This window comes from Lissotriton vulgaris, chromosome 6, assembly GCF_964263255.1.
Source record: "Lissotriton vulgaris chromosome 6, aLisVul1.2, whole genome shotgun sequence".
Lineage (NCBI taxonomy): Eukaryota > Metazoa > Chordata > Amphibia > Caudata > Salamandridae > Lissotriton > Lissotriton vulgaris.
Window position 1 is genome coordinate 542,545,112 of NC_141694.1, and position 23,708 is coordinate 542,568,819.

The following is a 23,708-nucleotide window of genomic DNA, read 5'->3' on the forward strand; positions in this document are numbered from 1 at the left end:
AAATTATGGTTCCCCGACAATCTATTACTTTTGTCAGTAGTATCATGGCTAATTTTGGTGGAACTCTTCTTGTAGAAAAGTGTATTCACTTTTGCGGACCCTCCGCCCTCCCACCCCTATGCCCCCCCATGTTCTTCCTTTACTAGAAATTTGAAATACTCCACAATATAAATTGGACTTTTTGTGAAGTGATGTATCTTCAGGTATGCATTCTAAAAGATTTTCCATAACAATTTGAACACAGTGTGTGCATTATATTTTTATGTCCATAATGACTAGCTGCATAATGCAAAGGTAGGCGTGAAGATATGCATCACTGTGGTGATTGTCACTGTTTATAATTGTTTGCGCACTTGCCCTATATATTACTGTTTTCCATATAAAAGCTTTGACTTTATTTCTTTTGGAATAATACGCTTAGAAAATCAGTATGTTAAAAATAAAGAATGTATTTGAAATATTGAAATGCCTTTAAATGTTGTTGCAGAAATGGAGGAAGAAGATATGAGCGAGAGACGACTGAAACTGGCTCATATAATGAATAGAGTTAGGAGTCTGAAAACTAGATATCAAGCTGAAGAGAACTTGACTGATGAAGTGAATTTAAGTGGCTCGCCTGCTGACACAACAGGTAAAAGATCATCAAAATGCTCAGCCTGCTTGATATCCATACAGCATTTTTGAAACTGTGAAGTAGAATTTAAAACTAGTGCATAATGTGGCACTCTTCTCCATTACAGATTCCATAGAGACCTACGTAGTCTGGCATGAGATCAGGCAGGGCTGCCAATAAATGTCAGTAAAAAGCAAAGGCTTTCTTTCATAACGTTTCCTTCCATTGCACGCTTAGATTGCAGTGAGCAAAGACAAAGTAAAGCACCACTCTGGTCATTCGCGCACAACACCAGTGTGCTTCCCAAAAATGCCAACCTGCAATTTTTACCCATAAGAATGCAATCCCCCATGGTGAAGCTTGCCAGCGTACAAACTTGCTTTGGCACCTCACCAGGATCGTGTAGCACTATATAAATGCAATACAATACTTCTGTTAATGAAGTGTGGAAAATCTATTTTCATTAAAACGAAGTATTGGATTAATAGAGAACTTTTCTCTTTAAATTAGTTGTACATAACTATTGCTGATGCATTTAGTATAGTGCTGAAATCAGCCTGAATACTGTTGCTGTCAGTACTTTAGTAGGAAATAACTGTGCTAACCGGCTGCTCCTTTTAAGGCAATGAGAACTGCTAATTGTAATGGTTCAGTTCCTGGCAATACTATAATGGGAATTGTTACTACTGTTGTTGTTAGTAGTACTTCAGTAAGAAATAATTGTAACACCCTGCTACTGCTTTTAAGACACTGAGAACTACTACTTATACAGGTACTGCTCCTGATTGCTACTTTTAGTATTACCGATCTAGGTCCTGCTACAAGAAGCAGTGCGCCAAACACTACTGTTAACACGCTTACTACTATTGGGAACTACCACTATGAATTTGTTTTCTACTACCGATATACTAGTTTCATTAAAGCTGGTCTAACTACTAGTACTGCCACTGTTATAGCTATTACTACTCTTTTTACTTTCAGGCCAACACTAAAAGCCTGGGGAGAAACGGGTACATTAAGAATAAATAATAGATTCCCAAGGTTGTAATTACTGGGCTGAGAACCACTCTGAGGAAAAGACCAAGAGATGAGGGGATACACATTGGCCCTGTGCAAGCGACTGCCAACCTCAAGTAAATGGAGAGTTGGCAATAACCAATACAGGGGTAAATATATTGAAAGACTAAACAAGGGATTAGAAATTTTAAAAAAGCGAACAAATAAAGAGGGATGGAGTTCTTCAAGGGAGAACTCAACTAGTTTGAGTTTTGGAAGTGAATTAATGCATAACAGAAGGCTCAGGTAGGAAATAAATACAAAGAGGGCAACCTCTTATCTGGCCTTTCTTGTTCCTGACATGGTAATAACTCTAATCAAAACATTACCTCACAGCATAGAATCTCCACACAAAAAATGATATTTTTATGTATTTGTTTTTTATTTTCACACTTTTTTTTAATCTAATATATTGACAAACACATTTGTACATAAAACAAAATAACATTGTTTCAATTCGAAAAAAGACATTCTTTGACTTTTCTTAACAGTGATTTGAATTATAGCAACCCCCAAATTTACTCCATCATTCTTCCATTCTCAGCTTTCATTCTACTAATACATACCAACTATCATACCAAACAAACAAATTCACAATAAAAACACATCTGGACAGGAGTCCTACTCGCTATTTCTTTGTCAGTAAATTCCACAATTTTAAACAAACAGAAGTCCATCAGTTTGATTATGACTAATTCTTCTTTTGGCTTGGTTCTTGAGTAGGGCTCTCAGATGCGTGTCACCGGCCTACATACGTTTTGTTGCAACCAGATTTGTATCACCTTCTTCAAGACCAAAGAAATACATTTTTCATCTGTGAGGTGGTCTGGGGGTCTATATGTCTCTCGAAGGGCTGGAGGTATTTTTAATCCTCAAGGGTATAGAGCAGACCAAGTGATTATTAGATACAAGAATGATAGCTTAAAAGATTTAATCTTCTATTTTAGACATGGGTCTTGGAAAACAGGTATGGGAAAGCTTCAATCGATGCTTTTCCTCCATATTATGAGGTTGTGGTAGCTCCGCCTGCAGTCTAGTTTAAAACGTTTTCTGATGGTATCTTGATATCGTATTAGTTACTGTTTTATCTTGGGAAGGTTTAAAACTCCTGGGTTTAGTATTCGCGAAAAAGCCAATCCAAGTCCTTTGCCCACACACACGTCTCCAATGATACAGAAATGCCTGCCAGAACCCAGGCCCAGGCAGGTCCACTGTCACTAGAGTGTGCAGAGGGAAAAAGTAAAACAATTGTTTTTTCCAAGCCTCCTAAAATTATTCTACCTGGTGTTGTGGAGGCATGGCCTATCTAGGTCTGCAGGGTGAGGGGTACTTGGTAACCTATTTCAGAAGTTCAGTATTACATTCACAGTTAGGATTTCCATTCGAAGTCCATTAGGGCATGCCAAATATCTACACATTCAAGTCTCAGAGTGTGGCTTTATCTTTCCTTTGCATGGTTACAGAGAAAGGGGGTGATACTATTCTGTGCCCAAGTGAGCCTACGCAGTCGAATTTAATTTTTTGTACTTTCGTCCTTCCTCATTTGGTGAGCAAAGGTTGTTTGCAAATCTCTCCACAACTTCCAATTTTAAACAACGCCAAACTCTGGTCACACACCACCACTATTAAGCTGTCTGGGAAATGTAACTGATTCAGTTGCACATAGATTTGAACCTTTCCTCTGTGCCTCCTTCTATTTTTGCCTTGTGACATCATTTAAGTTCAAATTAGGAAACACAAGCATGATTTGTTGTTTTATGGTATAGCTCCTTCCCTCCTTGTAACGTGAATGATTCTGTTGTGTGTATAATCCCCTTCCAGTACTGCTAAAATTGTTCTCCTGGGTGATCTGCTATAGGAAGAAGGCTTAGATGTGTCCCACCAAGCATGATTATCTTCTTGGGGCTAATCCAAAATTCATAGGATCTTTGAATGGCATAAGTTATGGCCTGGTCCTTTAGTCAAACAATAGCTGCTGGTGCAAAGGACTGAAATTGCAAGTTACTTGCAGAACCATTACTGAGTAATTGAATTGCAAGTTCCAGATTGCATTGCTCCTTCCCAGCAGTTAATTCTCCTTTTACCCTCTGATAGTCCTGAATCCGTCTACCTTAGCCTGACCTGCTAACTTTTGTTCTATTACATCCAGCTTGCCATGGATCATGCTCACAAATGCCAGCAGTATCCCCTTGAGCTTAATCATGCTGAACAAGTCGCCTTGCTTTGTCTCTATGCCATAGTTGGCAGAGGTGGAACGTCTTTGAAAAAGTGCTCAGCTGACTATAGTTTGTCTGTGTAGAAATGACCTCATGCCTTACTGGGCTGTATTTCAATATTGTTTAGGTAGAGCATAGCTGATCCTTGTGGTTGGCCACCATTGACTCACTGAAAGAGCCTTTGGGTGACCTCTGTCCAGTTATCCTTAGATCAGTTTTTATGGCCTCTAGAGTGCAGCACTGACACTCCAATTTAATTAAGTCCAAAGTGGATTTGGCTGACTTGATTTCGGGCCTCGCTTGTCCTGTTATTATGGTGCGTTTAGGTTGCAGAGGGGACGATGCAAAAGAGGGCAAGGAGGGTTCTGGAGTTTAGGAGTTTCCAAGTTTGTGCCTAGGCCGCTCTGCCTGCTCATTCACGAAGCAGTATCCCCAACGTTGTTCACCAGACAGTGGGTGTCTCAGTTTTGCTGCGATCCTCTACATCCTATTTGTACCAACATCTTTGCTCTCGCCACCTCTGGCCTTGGACTACATCTCATGAAAGGATGACCACTGTCATCTTAATTCCAACAGTTATTTTGGAGGGGGGGGGGTACTTTAGCTTCATTGTCTCCTCTGGTTCTGGTGCATGAAACCAGGGTTCACTGTGACTACTGCAGCATGCCTGTTCTCCATTGCGGAGGATGATGCCTGTTCTTGTGGCTATCAGGGCAAAATGTCAACAGTCGCTAGTGGAGCTTAAGAGAACTGCCATCTTTTAACCTGAGCAGCAACGCCCAAGTTCCTCACTTCATACAGCTTTGTTTTGTTCCTGCCACTCATGTTTGAATGGTAACTTTCCATGTTGGTGACACACTTTTTCTACATGGATCATTTAGCGACACGGTAATGCAGTGTAGTGAGCGAGCGATCCCGGCTCCCCCATAAAAATATTGAAAACTGTGCATTTTCAAGCAAATTTGAGAAAGCAGGAAGGTTAATAAAGCAATTGTGAATCTATTCTAACAAAGACAGTGACTGGCAAAACTGGGTGTAAGGTTACGCCAACACCCCCCTTCATACAGCCACACAAAGAACATGTATCAACACAACCAACGCTCATATACTCCACACACCACCATACATCCACACATACCACATCTCAACAAAACTCCTGTAAATTCCCTAAAAACACTAAAGTTGAATGGGTGTTAAGGCTGACTAATATATTAACAGTGCCTTTGCCATAAAAATGAACAAGGTGTAAAATTAATGAGGAAATGTGCTACCTTTACCTCGAGGGCCCCTCCCCACCATACTAATTGATCCTTAACTGTCATGTCTGGCACCCAGTCTTCTCACTATCGGAGTAACAAAACATTTGACAAAGTTTAAAACATTAACTACTTCATATCATATGCCAACACCTCCAACATCTCTTAAATGTCCTCACAGTCAGCCATATATGTTGACAAACCCACCATTAAAAGATAACGCATCCCCCATAAAACGACCATCCACACAACATCATGTAGGACTGCACAACCACCATTACACATCGCCATAGTCCCCTATATATGCACACGCACTACATATCGGACAAACCCATGGCTAATTTCATATACCCACATCCACCAACATACATCCCTACCCAGCATCAAATGCTCACACATGCACCATTATATACAAACACACCATCCGGCATCAGACACCTGCAATGGTACATGTTCATAACCACCATCTGACATCCACCATCATATCACAACACATTGGCCCTCATGCAATGACAAATAAAGCATTTACCAGTATGCAGTGTCACTCCAAGAACTGTCACACCGTCATTCAACCTTTTACAGTACACAATTATAAATACATGGACCAATTAAAAAAAAAAGTAGTAAATGAGCATCTGTAAAAGTAGGTTGGTGCATGGGTGCTGAGTTACATTTCATTTGGAGAAAGGCCTGTTGTGTACCCCAATCAAATTGGAGGATGGTTAATTTCCCTTTCCATCCTGGAAGGAGAGTTACCTCATTTCTTGGCTGACGTAAGTATCTGATCATTTCCAGGGTGAGAGTTTTTAATTGGAGTTTGAGAATGCCCACAAATGTACGAGCTTTGGGAGTTTAAAAGGCTAACCATGGCTTGAGTTTTAAGCTGGAAATGCATGTTTATGGTACTTTTGTGATTTGCCCCCCCCCCCTCCCTAATCAATAAATCTGTCAAACACATCTTCTTTCAAGTTTTTCTAGTAGTAACTGGAATGGGAGTTAAGGGTTGGCTTTGTACAGGAAGATTGGGACACAAGGACAAAGTGTAGGTAAGACCGTGCCTCATTGATCAACACTGCAGCCACATACTTGTATATTTCTACTGGCCCTAACCTTTGCACTTTTTGTTTTTATTAACAATCTATTCATGAAATTTAAACACAACCTCATAATTATCTGCACCTTGAAGACGGCATCATAAACAATAGCTCCTATAACCTAAAGCTTTATTTAAAAAAAAAAAATTCTAATCTACACCTTTAACTTGAAAACTTAAATCTTGTTCTCTTATTTTTGCTGTAGGCAACCAAAGGGCATAGTGCAGTATTTCACGTACGATTTTCAGTAGGCTTTTCCCTATTTAAAAAGCACATTTTCATGCTTACTATCTTTAAACTAAACAGGTGATAAATAAAATGTATAATAACGTGTTACATGGTTCAGTGTTGCCATCTGGTGTGTCACGGACTGAACAAAATAAACAGCATTTTATCCTCTGTTCGTCTTCATATAAATGCATATAAAATGAAAATGCAGAAGTGTTATGAATGCCCACGTATGCTTAACTACGGGCATTTTTAAAGGATGCCAGCTGGCATTAGCTCGAAGTTCCACCAGACTTGCTGCAAGCTTTTGGCACTCACACACTCAGCAGTCTGAAGTTGGAGCAACTACCTTCTCGCTGCTAGCATGTCATTTGAACACTTCTGAACAGACTTCACCTCTGGGCACTGCTCCTTGTCTCAGGGCTTCCTCTCCTTGTCTCTGGGCTGCCTCTCCTATTAAAAGTGCACCGTATCGAGCACCTGGGATGAGGAGTAGAGGCGGCTCCGTGGACTGACGGCGCATTCAATGTTTAACACGCGCGGCAAAGGGAACGAGGCCTCGCACACATGCTCCTCTCCTGCCTCCGCGTACTGCGTCACAGACATGCGTAGACCGTCCTGCTTATTAGCATAATAAAATGAATTCACAAGTGCTTTTATTGAACACTATTGTGTGCGAGATGCACAAAAAAACACACCCCGGAGAATAGGGTGTTATTGGGACACGTCACTAGAGCCATACAGTTTTTTTAATGTAATTACACATTTATAATTTACAATGTACATGCAGATTAGAATACTAGAGCATTAATCTGCCCGCAGACTTTATAGTTGCATGACACACCCACACTTGGCAGGCTACTCAGTACCGCGTCGCCACGCCGTACCGCGTCGCCACGCCGTACCGCGTCGCCACGCCGTACCGCGTTGCCACGCCGTATCGCGTCGCCACGCCGTACCGCGTCGCCACGCCGTACCGCGTCGCCACGCCGTACCGCGTCGCCACGCCGTACCGCGTCGCCACGCCGTACCGTGTCGCAACACATAGTTTGGAAAGCTCTGCTCTAGGTGGTGGGAACATTTACAACAGGATTTGGAAATGCAATAGGTCTCGCATTTGCGTGTGTTAGAGCTTTTGATGTTGTACATTACAGTCTCTTTCACCCATGTTTTATGGATTGTACGTATGTAGTGTGCTGTGGAATTATGTGGGTTGGATCGGAATTGTTAGTTGTGGATTTGTGTGGCGTTGAATGGTGTGGTGTGGATTTGTGTAGTGGAGTTATGTGGCATGGTATGCAGTGGAATTATGTGGATAGTAACTGTGGTATTGTGTGTACTGGAATTATTTGGAGGGGGAATGTATGTTATGGAGTGGGATTGTGTGGAATGGTATTTTCTTTTGTAGAGGGGTATGTAGTTTAATTATGTGGTGTGCTGTTGAATTGTGTGGCATGATGTGGAATTATGTGTTGTGTTTTTGATGTTTGTGGTGTGTTGTATAATTGGGTTGTTGAGTTGTATGTGGTTTGGTGTCGAGTTGAATTGTGTAGCGTGGAACCGTGTGGATAGCTTTGCTTTTTTGGTGTAGAAAAAAAACAAATAGGTAGGAGCTAAGCTCCAGATCTGTGTTTTTGGGTGTTAAAAAAAAGCAAGCCATCAAATGGTAAGTAATGGGTGGGTTTAAACCCTTTACCTTATACAATACCCCTCGCAGCAACCGTGCATGTGCTCGCTGTTAGGCAAGACCTAAAAATGGGGCGCACAGGCACAAAATGTTCTACATTGGGAAAAATACTGACCGATAAAAGAATTGCACCTTGTGAAATTACATGCTTAGACTAAATTTGTTTGCCGTGATGGGCTACTGAATGTGGGAAAAGGTGTGGGAACATCCTGGTCTGCTGGCTTTAGCTTCACCCTGATTGGACAGAAGGAATCAAAAAAGTGAGTCCTTTGGAGCCAGATGCAATGTCGAGTGGGAAAACGTGACCAATGGCCTACTCGCTACAAACTGCCCAGCATATACCCAGGAATCACACAATACTGTGGGATTGCTGCTATGCCTACTGCTGTGGATACTGCTTCAGGACACTGTGGAGATGAGTATCTTTAGCTCGAACCTCATTGTGGCTGGCCCCACCTAAATCCTTGTACTGACCGAACACAACATAAATAGTGTGTAATCACATTAACAAAAAACACAGATTTCCCAAATAGTCTAGGATAGAAAGTACAACCGTTTACTATACCATTCAAGCTGTTTGGGTGAATTATTAAAGTACCCCTGCTAAAATAGAAGCGCATAAAGTATTGCACGCAACAGAATTTCTATAGCTCTTCTTTACTAGGAGGCATGGACCGATCGGAAAGCTGAACTGGAACAGGGCCAAAGACTGTGAAGAAGGCAAATGAACCAGAAAAACCATAGAACGGGAACAAAACTGGAGAGTAGCAAACTGCAAAGAAATCGAACAGTAGCCATAGGTAACAATGGACCTGTGCCAGAACTGGAGCAGAACCTGATAAGCTCAGGACCATGATTTAACACTGCCAGGACTGTCAGAGGCAAACAGTGGCAGTATCAAAACAGTGCCCAACCGCACCGGAAGAGTGGTAGGGGTACCATGTGATCTAACAGTACCTGAGAACAGAACCGCTGAGTAACAAAGGTAAAACATAATTAATTTAACAAGGCAGCAGTACCAGAGCTAAAGCGGAAATGTAACTGCTGAAATACCTTGACAGGCCAAGCTTGTTGCAGTTATTTCTGTGCACCTTGAACTACAAATGCTGGTAGCATGGATCAACGTTTCATCATTCTAGTAGGCAGTAAAACTAACACTGAGTGGCCATCCAGTGAATGCAGTGGTTAATGTGTGAAAAAATATGTGCTAGGGCTCTCGTCAGGAGGCAGTTTGCACCAGCCCATTGACCCTATTAGTGCCGCCTATAATAGAACTATTAACCATAAAACCCTGTAAGTGAGGTGAGGATGTAGCGTGACTTTTATAAATGTAAGACTGGGTAGAGAGAGCTGATTTTTTCCCTACACAGTATGGCCCCTGTAACACCCACTATTCAAGTGCCTAGCTCCGGATCTTCTTACTTTGACCTGAATAGTTGCCAAAGAACCGTGCCCGTCCCGAACTCCGTAACACATTTCCAAAATAAAAACCAAGCCATGCTCTCCAGCTTCTGTCTTATGTACATTTCCATTTCCAATCCACACAATTCCTTGAGTGTGCCATTTCAGAGGTTGCTTAGTCTTCCAATTCGGCACACCTCGTGCGAAATGAACCAAAAACCTGTGCACTCGTTCAGTTCCTCCATACCTACTGTGACCAATATCATACAGAACAGCTTCAGTCTATACCAGCTCTTTATCCAACAAAGCACTGCATGCCGGGATTTGTAGGCCAAAACCTATATAGGGGGGTCACTGCCAGTGTATGAACGCTGGAATTAAACGTACCAGTGAAATTGATATTTTAGAAGGCAGCAAATGGAAACCGGTCAAAAGTAAGAGAGCACTAGAACCCGGTTAGTTAAGATTGACAGGAGAGATGGCAACGAAGTGCTTTGTAACAGTGTAACGTACTTCACACCTCTAAGTCCCTGAAGGCAAGGGGGACCCTAGGTTTGGAACGGGCTCAGCAGACCACAGGGACTGTAGAAGGGCGAGCGGAGGACTGAGGCTGGAAAGGGGTTTCAAGGGCTATCTGGGTGCATGGAGGGCTGGGAGGGCGCAGGAGTGGCAGGCTGCAGGGAAGGCAAGGTGGCGGCAGATGTTGGAGGGGCACTGAGGCTGTAGGGGAGCAGGTAGATCAGACCCTGGAGCTACTGGGTTTAGAAGAGCCCCAAGGGTGCAGCAGGTTCAGTTAGAAGAACCCCAAAACTGCTTTGGACTCGGAGCTTGACTGCTGCTCCTTGAGAGGAAGTACACACTGGGTGGGATGGATCAGAGACTGAAAGACGAGTTCAATACTGACCAGAACCAGCGGCAGTAAAGCCTGTGTTCAACTCTGTCCCATGTGTCTGAAGCAGCCGAACAGGAAACGGATACATGGACATAGAAAGGTGGGCTTTTTTTGTTACTAAATTAAAGTGACTATCCCATTCCAAGATGGCAGCAGGACTAGGCCAGGGCGAAGGTGGCATTGGGTCAACACACTGTAGGAAGTGGCTAGCCCATGCCGTGCTCTAGCCATGCTATCGCTGCTCGCCCTTCTCACTGCTTTCCCTCCAGCCCAGCAACACGGGCTCTCTCCTCCCCAAACACTAAACAAAGCCCTGTGCTTCTGCCGGCAGCCCCAGTACATGCCAGCCCCATTTCTCCTCCGATGTGTCAGCAGTTTACCTCCTGTGTGGATGTGGCTCGAAGTAATCAAGCACAGCTGTGCAGAAAATATGAAAGGCGCTCAGCCTCCCATATCCACCTCCTTGCTTAACGAGTGGGAGTGAGAGGGGTCATGGCTGTGTAACAACAAGAGTAGGCGGCTGGAGCAGAAGAGCCGGCACGGCTCCCTGTACGGGCTGGAAGGCCTCCGCCTACAGAGAACAAAGAGCGAGGGACACGAACCAGGGGCCATGGAAAAACAAGCATGTTCGAGGCATGTGGGCTGCTAAATTCATATCTGTGCATAGATCGCCGCCTAGTGTTGGGTCCGGATGATTACACATTGTTGTCCTGGAAGAGTCTTCGAAGTATCACGAGATAGGTGGCTCCTCCCCTGGACTACAGTGCGCATGGGCATCGACTCCATCCCCAGATTGTTTTTTTCCGCCATTGGGTTCGGATGTGATTTCGACGTCTCCTGTTCGGAATCGATAAAACAACTTCTTAAAGGCCAAAAGGCTTTCCCTACTTCGTCGGTATTGTTAGCGTTCGGTCTCGTGTATACTCCGGCTCGTCGAGTCGGATATCGGAGGGGTCGGGTGACTCTTCGGTCATCGAGGCCCTGTCGACGCAGCAAGACCCTGATGATTCTACAATGGAACGGAGTCCGTTCAAGTACTGCCCCGTGTGTGGTTCGAAATACCTACACATCGACGTGCACCCTGTGTGCAACAAGTGCTTATCGCCGGACCACGACGAGGCCAGCTGTATGGCCTGTTCCAGGTTTCGATCGAAGAAGACGATCAAGCTTCGGCGCGTGGGGCGCCTCCAGGCCCAGCGATCAGCACCGGCACCAGTGGACATCTTCGACAGCCCCGACGCAGGCGAACAAGAACTTCACCTGCACATTTCACCTCCATCGGCGGACGTCGAGGCCGACTACGAACAAGACCAGGACCTCGAGGAAGACGTTGAGGAGGTAGGGGACGACGAAGAACCTTTTGGGGCCGTGGAAGATAGCTCGGAGGATGAGCTATGCCCCGATCATACAAAGGCTCAGGTCACGGGATCGCCACAAGGCCTTACCCACGACCCTACACCTCGTTCCTCGGCCTCTCCTTCTGGCCCGGCTACGGACACCTTTACGGAGCCGCCATTGCCTAAATCGAAACCGAAAGTGAAACCATCGGGATCGACTAAATCTAAGATGGCCGACGCAGCACCGAAACCGAAGACGCCATTGGCGGCGTCGTCGGAGGCCTCGAAGCCGAAGAAGGCTGTCGAACAGGCTAAAGCGCCTAAAGTGGTCAAGGAGCCAAGCTCGAAGTCGGTCGCCCAGCAGTCCACTAAGGTGGTCGAGTCCAAGTCAAAGTCCACCGTCGAGCCGTCAGCGGTCAAGCCTACCGCGTCTACAGGCAAACCAGCCGTCGAGGCCAAATCGGCAAAGGGCACCGAGCTGAAGTCGGGAGCCACTACGCCGAAGGGAAAGTCCGCAGATCCGAAGCCATCGTCGTCGAAGCATGGGGCCATGGATGGTGGCGGACGCGCAGTTGTCGAGACTACGTCTGCGCCTCCAGCTAAAACCAAGGATTCATCAACGCTCCAGTCTTCCCCTGGGGGTGGATCGAGGTCCTCAGTCCGGTCGACGAGACCGTCCGCTTCTTTTACGAAGCAAGTGGCAGACTCCCTCAAACGTATTCGGGAGAAAGAACTGACGTCGGCGCCGAAGACGCCCTCGGTACCTACTCCAGTATCGGAACCGAAAAAGAGCTTACTCTACCACCCAAAGTGGTGCCAAAAGCCTTTGCACCACGGTCGGTGCCTAAGGACTCAGAAGGGGTCAGCGCTAGAAACACCGGAACTTGTTGAGCGCATTCCTCTGCATCCTGCAAGGAGCCCATCGCCTTCACCCACTTGCTCAGATGGAGAACTAGGTGATCAGGACGAGGAGTATACTTTTCCAGAAAACACAGACCCTGATGAGCAACAAGACTCATGGTTGGCCTCAGGTGATCAAGGGGACCAACAAGCTGTCCATTACCCACAAGCTTTTGGAGCAAAGCCTTCTCCTTTAGAAGATTCTGCGGCGTTCAATGCCTTAATTGAGAGGGCAGCTGCAAACCATAAGGTGGAAATGCATGCTGACCCTGTGGACGTTGACTTTCTATTTGACACTTTCTCTGCTGCTGAGAAAACCGTAAAAACACTTCCAATGCTTAAGGGTGTTCTTAAGCATGCCACAGACATTTTCAAGGAAACAACAAGAGCTCGGGTTGTCAACCCTAGAATAGAGAAAAAATACAGGCCGGCACCTGGGGACCCAACTTACATACGGGGCCGGTTGCCTCTGGACTCTTTGGTGGTCTCTAATGCTCGCAAAAGGGCGAACTCACAAACAGGTGAAGCTCCTCCCCCAGACAAAGAATCAAAAGTGCTGGAGGCATCGGGGAAAAGGGTGGCAGCGCAGGCAGCAAACATTGGCGCATATCCAACACACAAGCTCTGCTAGCCAGATACGACAGAGCACACTATGACACCTTAGAGCAGCTTTTACAACACCTTCCAGACGAGTTTAAAGAAGGAGCTGAGCTGCTTATCCAAGAAGGCAAGCTCATCTCCAACGCTGCAATTAGATGTGCGCTCGACGTTGCGGATACGGCAGCCAGAGCGGTAAATACTAGTGTGATGTTACGGCGTCAAGCATGGCTCCGCATCTCAGGGTTCAAGCCAGAGATACAGACTGTTATCCTCAACCAGCCCGTTAATCCAGACAGACTGTTTGGCCCTGAGGTGGACTCCACCCTCGAGAAAATTAAAAAAGATACTGACACGGCGAAATCCATGGGTGCACTTCAGTCTCAGCAATACAGAGGGAGCACTTTTCGTCGCTCAGGCACTCGGGGTGTTACCAGAGGACACTTGGCACAACAGGCGCAATTCAGTAAAAGTGGGGCACAGTCCTCATACACCAAACAGGGTAGAGGAGGTTACAGAGGAAACAACGCCAAGGGCAGAGGCTACAACAGTTCCCGTTCCTCTGCCGCCAACAAACAGTGACTTCCTGTCACTGCCCCCCGACCATCCAACACCTGTCGGGGGGAGACTCCAGCAGTTCCTGCCAGTCTGGAAGTCCATCACCACAGACAGGTGGGTAAGGAAACTTATCCAGTTCGGCTATTGTTTGGAGATAACCTCCACTCCACCCAACATACCCCCAAGACAACGTCTTATGTCGGCAGAGCACTTGAACTTATTGCAGCAAGAGGTTCTTGTGATGCTGCAAAAAGGCGCAATAGAGCTCGTGCCACTGGAGGAACAAGGCACAGGGGTTTATTCCCTGTACTTCTTAATCCCAAAAAAGGACGGCTCACTCAGACCCTTTCTGGACCTACGCCCCCTCAACATGTATATTCTTTCAGAACACTTCCACATGTTAACTCTGCAGCAAGTTCTTCCACTGTTAAACCAGGGAGACTTTCTCGCAACCTTGGACCTCAAGGATGCTTACTTTCACATACCACTCCATCCATCCCATAAAAAATACCTCCGGTTCACCATTCTAAACAGGCATTACCAGTTCAGGGTCCTACCCTTCGGGGTGACCACTGCTCCCAGAGTGTTCACAAAGTGTCTGGCAACGGTGGCGGCGCACCTCAGGAGACAGAACATACATGTCTACCCTTACCTGGACGACTGGCTCGTTCAAGCCAAGTCGGCACAGCAGTGCGCCGCAGACATGTCCCGCACTATTCACCTTCTTCACAGTCTGGGGTTTTCGCTCAACTATCCAAAGTCGCACCTTCAGCCAGCACATGTGCGGCAGTATTTGGGCGCGACTATAAATACTGACTGCTACAGCTCAGCCGAACACAGCGAGGATCAACAGCATCCAGTCGCTGATTCAAAGATTCAGACCGCAGCACTCACTCCCTGCGAGAGTGTTTATGCAGTTGATAGGCATGATGGCCTCCTGCATCTTCATAGTCCTGCACGTGAGGTTGCATATGTGTCCGCTTCAGGAATGCTTGGCGCGCCAGTGGACTCAGGCTCAAGGGCAGTTGAAAGACCTAGTGTTGTTAACTGGTCGGGCATACAACTCTCTGCATTGGTGGACTCCACACAACCTTTGCAAGGGCCGACCGTTCCAGGAGCCTGTGCCACAAATAATCCTGACAACGGACGCATCCCTCCAGGGTTGGGGAGCGCATGTACTCCACTAAACAGTGCAGGGGCTATGGTCGGTACAGCAGAAGAAGATGCACATCAACTACTTAGAACTGATGGCAATCTTCATGGCACTGAAGTCCTTCAAAGTACATCTGTGCAACAAGGTCGTGTTGATCCGGACGGACAACATGACGGCAATGTACTATATCCAAAAGCAGGGAGGCACACACTCTCCACAGTTGTCTCATCTGGCTCAGAGCATGTGGAAGTGGGCCATTCAAAGGAACATCTTCCTCATGGCGGAACACCTCCCGGGCGTGGACAATCAGATGGCGGATCTGCTCAGCAGGTACAGCCACCAAATGCACGAGTGGGAGATACATCCATCAGTACTCCACCCGTACTTCCAGCAGTGGGGTCATCCAGAGATAGACCTGTTTGCCACAAAAGAGAACGCAAAATGCCCAAGCTTCGCCGCCAGGTTCCCACACCCACAGTCGCAGGGCAATGCGATTCCCCCAGCCCCTCTCATACCGCTGGTGGCACGGAAGTTGCTGCAACACTCGATGACGCTCATCCTGGTTGCTCCAACATGGGCACGCCAGCCTTGGTACACCACGTTTCTGGAACTCTCCGTGGTACCGCATCAAAGGTTGCGCCTCACTCCCAAGCTCTTGACGCAGAACCATGGCGACATTCAGCACCCAGATCCCCAACAGCTGAACCTAGCGATCTGGCTCCTGAGGTGTTAGAGTTTGGCTACCTTAATTTGCCCCCGGAATGCATGGACATCATCCGGGAGGCAAGAAGGCCAACAACCAGAGCTTGCTATGCGGCAAAATGGAAGCGGTTTGTCATTTACTGTACAAAACATCATATCAACCCGCTAGATGCATCCATTCCTAATATCATCTGCTATTTGTTACATCTTTACAAATGTAATCTGGCGTATGCTTCCATTCGGATACACTTATCCGCCATAGCAGCTTATCTCCAAAACAGGCAGCACCTCTCAGTTTTCAGGGTGCCTGCCATCAAAGCATTCCTGGAAGGGCTGAAACGAGTCATCCCCCCCCAGGTCCCCACCAGCTCCTGTGTGGAACCTCAATGTGGTCCTCACCAGGTTGATGGGACCACCCTTTGAGCCTCTACATTCCTGTGAGATTCAGTTCTTGACATGGAAAGTGGCTTTTCTCATTGCCATCACGTCGCTACGGCGTGTTAGTGAGCTACAAGCGCTCACGATACAAGAGCCATTTATTCAAATTCATCCTAACAGGGTAGTGCTGCGCACTAACCCTAAGTTTCTCCCTAAGGTGGTGTCGCAGTTTCATGTCAATCAATCCATTGAACTACCCACATTCTTTCAAAACCCTGAAACAGTAGCAGAAAGAATGCTCCACACGCTTGATGTCAAACGAGCATTATTGTACTACATTGACAGGACCAAAAGCTTTAGAAAGACACAACAGCTATTTGTTGCCTTCTCAGCCCAGCACAAAGGCAACCCCATTTCCAAGGCAGGAATAGCCAGGTGGATTGTTAAGTGTATTCAAATTTGCTACCACAAGGCTAAGCGCACTTTAACGGTCCCCCCCCAGGGCCCACTCCACACGCAAGTTAGGGGCCTCCATGGCTTTCCTGGGTAATATTCCTTTGGAAGATATTTGTAGAGCAGCCACGTGGATTACTCCACACACCTTTACTAAACACTACTGTGTAGATGTGCATTCCAAACAGCAGGCAGCTGTAGGTCAGGCTGTTCTTAAAACTCTTTTTCAAACTTCTGCAGCCGGCACGGGCGGCCGCCGTTAATGGAGGGACTGCTATGTATTCTATGCACAGATATGAATTTAGCAGCCCACATGCCTCGAACTGAATATGCTACTTACCAGTATGCATCTGTTCTTGGCATGTAGGGCTGCTAACATTCATATCGCCCGCCCTCCTCCCCGGCGCCCGTAGCGGCTGCAGGTAATTTCTTGCATTCAAACATTAGCATGGTCATTTACACTATTTCACTACATCTCTGCACAATGGCTAAAAACAATCTGGGGATGGAGTCGATGCCCATGCACACTGTAGTCCAGGGGAGGAGCCACCTATCTCGTGATACTTCGAAGACTCTTCCAGGACAACAATGTGCAATCATCCGGACCCAACACTAGGCGGCGATCTATGCACAGATATGAATGTTAGCAGCCCTACATGCCAAGAACAGATGCATACTGGTAAGTAGCATATTCATTACAATGCAATGGTCTCTGCATTATTAAAGGTAGAGCTATTGGCATTGCTCATGACATTTTTTTTATTTTAAAAAACATAAATAAATGGTATTGTCATTTACAGTGGCAATAGGTGAGCATTAGAGAGTAGTAGAGAGTATTTGCACACAGAGACACACACACTCACAGACAGCCACGCACACACACAGATGATATCAACGACCACCTGATAGAGAGTTTCTAGTTCTATGCGCCAAAAACACCAAATAAACAGAGAAAAACATATCATAATTAGAAATGTTTCATTATATTATCATATCAACAACAGAGGGCGTAACTGGCGAAGAGGCCACAAACACCGATTTGTGTCTCTCACATCACACACCTGCATCCCTGGCTCAAATTAATCGTCGCATATGCGCAACAACTAAAATTCTGGGAAGAGCAGGCTTCACCCAGTTCCCCAGTTGAGTCTGTAGTCATAAAACACAATGGAATATTGTAATAGCAAAGTTAGGAGGCCGTTTAGCTAAATAGCATAAAAAATACAGAACCCCGCAATTGAGAAAACCAGTCTTCACACACCCTTGTATGCGAAAAGCAATAAGAGAGCAGTTACAGAAATCCGGACCCAAATCCTAAGTTCCCGAGACCAGAAAGAATTTCCTACCCGAGTAAAAATGTTCAATAGAGTCACACGTTGAAAAGTTCTCGTTCAGGCAGTAAAATAACTCTGTTGTAATACGAATAATGACAGGCTGCAGGGAAACAGAGAAAAGGGGTCACAAACAGTAATCCATATGATAGTTTGATTACAACTTACAGGCAGTTGTCAGAGTAGTAACCCCAAAACCTCCTACCGAGTCGATGTACTTGATAGGGTTTAAGGTTGTAGAGTTATTCGTTCAAGTCACTGTACTTGATAAAGTTCAAGGTTGTAGAGTTTTCATTCAATTAGTAGAATAGCTCAGATAAAACACGAATAGTGGAAGCTACATGGGAATAGACAGAAAGAATAACAGATAGTAATCAGTGTAAAGATTAGTCTAGGTCATTCAGGGAATTGTCATAAAAGTGCCCCTTCCCAAACGTTTCTAAGGGTGAGATGGAGGCGCTGGGGACAGGGTCTAGTGACGTTGTCAGGTTGCTGGTAATTACCTTTAATATCTTGACACAGAACCACAGCCTCTGTAGTGAAAGGTCAAGAGGAACGTGTGTATTGCATCACGTTGGCGCACAAGCTGCAATCTAGACCGAACAATACATAAGGATTACTGTGATATCTAAAATAGCATTGCAAGAGAATCACACAGCAAGATTTAAAGCCAAACCGAATAGTCCCGAAGTTAAAGGTCAGTTCAAGAATGCCAAACGAATATAGATAACACTGCCAATCCCTGTCCTTTTTTTTACACTAAATCACCAGCTCATAAAGACTGAGTTTACCCCAGAAAACTACATGTCCCAGCATTCCCTTTCCAAAAGGACATGTATTGAACATGCAATTTTTGTAAAAAAAAAGGGGCATACTCCTCAAAAAACTACATGTCCCAGCATTCCCCTACCAAGATGACATGTATTGAAAGCATACTCCATACCAAATAACACACATCCCGGTCGTCCCCGTCCAGTTGCCCCTCCGAGCCTCCGTGGCTCTCAATCCAGCAAAGGCGCGGCGTGAGTCTCTCGGGGCTCTAAATAAACACTGCCCAGGAGGAGCATCCGTGGCTCGAAATTGCAAATGCCCTGAGCCTCGATAAAATAAAGCAGCCCACCTCCGTGGGAGTCCCGCTCAGGGGACTTGAAGTACGTAGATGCCCTTGGAACCTTCTCAGGGCTCTACAACCGTAATGCCCCCTGGGTGCTGCCACCGGACGATGGAGCGGCCCTCTACCATCCGGGGCAGCTCTTGCACTACTGCGGAGCCCCCCCAGACGTCCACACTCACCGGGCTGCTGTAGCGGGGGCTCCTCTGCGGCAGCTACCTTCACTGGCTGTGGGACCTCGTGGTTCTTGTGGCCGGACTCCTCTCGCTGGATGCGGAGTTCACGGGATCTCGGAGGCGATGCAGCCTCTCAGTACGCCTCCAGCGTACTCGGCGTCCTCTAGGCACTTTGGAGACCCGGAGTGCGAGGTGTACTGGGCAGGTGATTGAAAGGTGGCACGTCTCGTAGGGTGTACCGAGGCAAGTGCGGAACTCCTGCCCGATCCTTGACACCATGATACGGGTGTCATATCCAAACGAGGAAAGCGAGAGCAGCCTACCGGAGAGCTGCGGGCGGAGGGAGGGAGGGAGGGGGGGGGGAGCGGGACGAATGAGAGCTGCGGGCAGAGGGAGGGGGGGAGCGGGACTAAGGAGAGCTGCGGGCGGAGGGAGGGGGGTGGAAGCGGGACGAAGGAGAGCTGCAGGCGGAGGGAGGGGCGGTGGGAGCGGGTCTAAGGAGAGCTGCGGAGGCAGGGGGGAGCGGGACTAAGGAGAGCTGCGGGCGGAGGGAGGGGGGGTGGGAGCGGGACGATGGAGAGCTGTGGGCGGAGGGAGGGGCGGTGGGAGCGGGACGATGGAGAGCTGTGGGCGGAGGGAGGGGCGGTGGGAGCGGGACGAAGGAGAGCTGCGGGCGGAGGGAGGGGGGGTGGGAGCGGGACGAAGGAGAGCTGCGGGCGGAGGGAGGGGGGACGAGCAGAGCAGCTCTGGAAACCACCACCGTCTTTCTCCGAGGCAAAGCAGAAATGCCTCGGAGAAAGCATGGTAATTTTCACATTCGGGGCGTGTTTTGCTGTCCTGAGTGACGGACGACGTCACGAGCTAAAGAACCGCAAAATGTACGCCCCCAAATCCGAAAGAGACGGGGCTAAATCGGAGTGACGACTCTCCTCCAATGGCTGGCCTCCGTTTAGGAAGCCAGCCAATAGAGGAGAGAGGCGGGTTAAACCACACTACAAAGAAACATAAGATCTCCTACCGGAAGCTGACAAGCCAGCATTTCCGGTCCGAGACCTAAAAAACAAAGTAGTGCTTACATTAAAAGATGCCGCCCTGCAGCGCAAGTTTACAGTAGTTGATTGATGCTGCTTCTGCCAGAAACTGAAGAAGACGGAAATGACGTGACACTACCAGCCAACAAAGAGCACGTTAAGAAGAGCAATGACAGATTTCTCCAATGGTAAGTGACGAAGCAAAGAGAAATGCAATGGGTGGAGTTTAACTAGTAATGCTGATTACTTGATGCCTCGTAGAGACAGGCCATTCGCTGCCCCATGCGAGACCTAAAAAGGAGAGCTACCTATTGATATGGAGTTTATCATCATGTCATATGCCGTGCCTCAAGCTTTCTCTCGGTACCTCCAAATCTGTAGTTTAGATCCCAAAGCTTTTCACTCCATGCCCAGATGTCTCATGAAGGTGTCCTGTCCGTATGTTTTAGCATATTAGTAATTGCCTTCAAGCGAGCAATGCTTATTGTTCTCTAACTATAAGCTCTAGATTTTGGAATGGTGACCCTCAAGTGAAGTGGCTACTTTAGTTACTTGTAACTTCGGAGGACAGGAGTGTGCTTTTAGTGACCAATTAACTTTAACTATCGTCCATACTCTGTCTGAAGGCTCAAGAACTTAAAGCCACATAGGATTTGCCGAAACTTCCACTACATCTTAGCAGAATTTAAAGAGTGATGGTTCGAACTTGTTTCCATCTCAAACGTTTTGTGACTGTCTTCGCTGCTTACCTGCTTGAAAGGGGGAATGTAACCAAAGGACAGCCACGTGTATGAAATGTATATAGTGTACAATTATAGAACTGAGCAAGGACAAGACTATTGCACCAGCTATGGGGAGACAAGAATGTCTGATGCAACTAAAAGCTGCCATAGAAGCTTAGGATGAGCAGGAAATCTTTTATGTAATAAATAACTTGTTGCTAATTTGACAAAATCATTATCTTTTGCTACTTTGTTGGAGGCAGGCGACCCCGGTGGCAGAGGGTTCGCGTCTGCAGTCAGGAGCAGCATTTCCCGAGTCTTATTGCAGCGCCATGCTGATTGAGAGCAGTTGCACTGATTTTTAAATTGTTATACCTTGCTTTTAACTTGCACTGAAAATCAACAGGTGATTAACATACCTTATATTTTCAGGGCTCGGTGGCTGTGCGGGCGCCATCTTAGTTTGGGCTGGTCAGGCAACCTAGCTCGGCGCCACACCCCCGCGCTCACCCCTATTTAAACGCACCCCAATGAGGAAGCGCAGCGGGCGCGCCGAAGGCGCGCCGAAGTCGAGCCTAAGTCAAGCCCGTCTGCGCCCGTCCGCGGCCGGATGGGGCTAGGGGCGTGTCCTCATGCCCTTCCTATCTCCTATTCCTCTGAGGATCTAAAAGCCATACAGGGCCATAGGTCTCTACCCGACTCCACTATTAGCTACATCTCCTCTCTTGGTCTTGCCCCCTCATCTCCTCAGTCTTCTCCGCTGACGCCCTCGACGCAGCCCTTTTCTCGCTCTGGTTCTCTTCTTCCCCCTCCTCCTTTGTCTATCATCCTGCTCAACACCAGGTCAGCGGTTAAACACCATCTGGAACTGTTTGTTTTGCTTGACTCCCACAAGCCTGACTTACTGTTCTTAACCGAAACCTGGTTCTGTGAGTCATCTCTGCCATCCCTCCTGGCTGCTCTCCCCCCTTCTTACGTGGCCCTCTGTGCAGACCGCCCGGCGGGCAAGACAGGGGGTGGCGTGGCCCTTATTGCCCGGTCTGAGTACAATTTCCAACTTCTTCCTTCTCCTCCTATTATTCCCACTGAGCATCTTGTGGTGCGCTCTCTTACTTTTTCTCCCCCGCTCACTTGTCTATTAATGGATCGCCCGCCCCAGTCTTCCCACTTGTTTATGCCAGCCTTTCAGGACTTACTGGCCACTTTGGCGGTTAATTACGCCTCAGTCCTAGTGTTAGGCGACTTCAATTATTGGCCTACGGACCCCCTTGAGTGCTCTTCCTCCAAACAATTTACAGAATCATTTCAATCCCTGAACTTTGTTTCCCACATACAAGTCCCGACTCACATACACGGACATGTGTTAGACCAGGTTTGGTCTCTCAATACTTCCGTCTCGTCCATGTCTGTGTCTCCATGTCCCTGGTCAGACCATGCCCTAATTTCTTTTTCCCTCCATCTCAACCCTGTAACCAAGGTCCCACTTGCCAAAAACACCTGGGCGCGGAACTGGAACCGTGTCGACCTCCCTTTTGCTATCTTCTTCTCTCCTAAACTCCTCACCTAGCCTGGCGGGCTTATCCTCATCATCTCAAGCCACCGTCATTAACACCTGGCTCGCTGGAGGCTGCGATTCAGTAGCCCCCCTACGTCGGATTTCAACAAGATGACCGAAGGAGTCAAATCGGTGGTTTAGTGAAGATCTGAAGGAAAAAAAGCTGACCCTCCGGCGGGCTGAGAGGCAATGGAGAAGGGACTATTGTCCTTTATTGAAAACCCATTATTCCACACTATTAAGCGACTACAAAAAAGCTATACTAGGAGCCAAAACTGCCTATTTTTCAGCAAAAATTCTGGTGGCAGAAAATAAATCTAGGGAGATCTTCACAATTGTCCACGATCTAGCTTTCTCTGATAGGGCTACACTTAAACCTCCTCCTACCCAGTCCTTATGTGATTCATTGAACTTTTATTTTTTGGAAAAAATTACTACTATCAAGACCAATATCCCTCCCCCCTCTCTTACGTTTGTTGAACCCTTTTCCCCTATTGTCCAGTGCTGTCTCTCTTCGATTCCCCCTCTTACCGAAGAAGTATTCCTGGAAATACTACCTAAGGTCAAGTCAGGTTCCCCGGCAGACATCTGCCCGGCTCGTATTCTTCAACAGATTTATTCTGTCTGCACCCAGCCCCCGATCACTTTTCTTAACTGTTCCCTTGCTCAGTGGGTTGTGATTTCAGCCCTCAAATCTGCTACAATAGTGCCTATCTTGAAGAAGCCTGGTGCAGATCCGTCCGCCCCAGTTAACTATCGCCCTATCTTGCTGTTGCCCTACTTGGGCAAGGTGCTTGAGCGCCATGTAACATCGGTACTCAGCGCCCATGTAGAAGCAACTGGGGGCCTGGCGCCTCGTCAGGCGTGTTTCCGGCCTAGGCACTCTACTGAGTCAGTTGTGGTGTCGGTCCTGGACAACCTCAGGGAGGACATGGACCAAAACAAACACCAGGCCCTGGTGCTCCTCGATCTCTCCGCCGCTTTTGATACGGTGGACCACTCCATCTTGCTTTCACGTATCAGAGCGGCGGGAATCGGGGGCTCAGCCCTGGTTTGGCTATCATCCTTCCTGAGGGACCGCACCCAGGCGGTCCGGCTGGGGGATTTCTCTGCTAATCCACTTAAGGTCACTTGTGGTGTTCCCCAGGGTTTCTCTCTCTCCCCTCTTTTGTTCAATCTTTATATCAATCCTTAATCTTTGCACTCCAGCAGCTGGAGGTCACCGTATATAACTATGCGGATGACCTCCAGCTCCTCTTTA

The 23,708-nt window shown here is 47.1% G+C and overlaps 1 protein-coding gene across 2 annotated transcripts in view; it reads left to right on the forward strand.

Annotated features, from left to right (window-relative positions):
* The window catches only part of TTK (TTK protein kinase), an 848,854-nt gene that overhangs the window by 71,535 nt on the left and 753,611 nt on the right, over positions 1 to 23,708 (forward strand). For both annotated transcript variants that reach the window (XM_086926546.1, XM_086926547.1), the window contains exon 2: positions 488 to 631. In XM_086926546.1, the coding sequence (XP_086782672.1) occupies positions 490 to 631 (142 nt within the window). In that variant the 5' untranslated portion in view covers positions 488 to 489. The remainder of the gene's footprint in view (positions 1 to 487; positions 632 to 23,708) is intronic.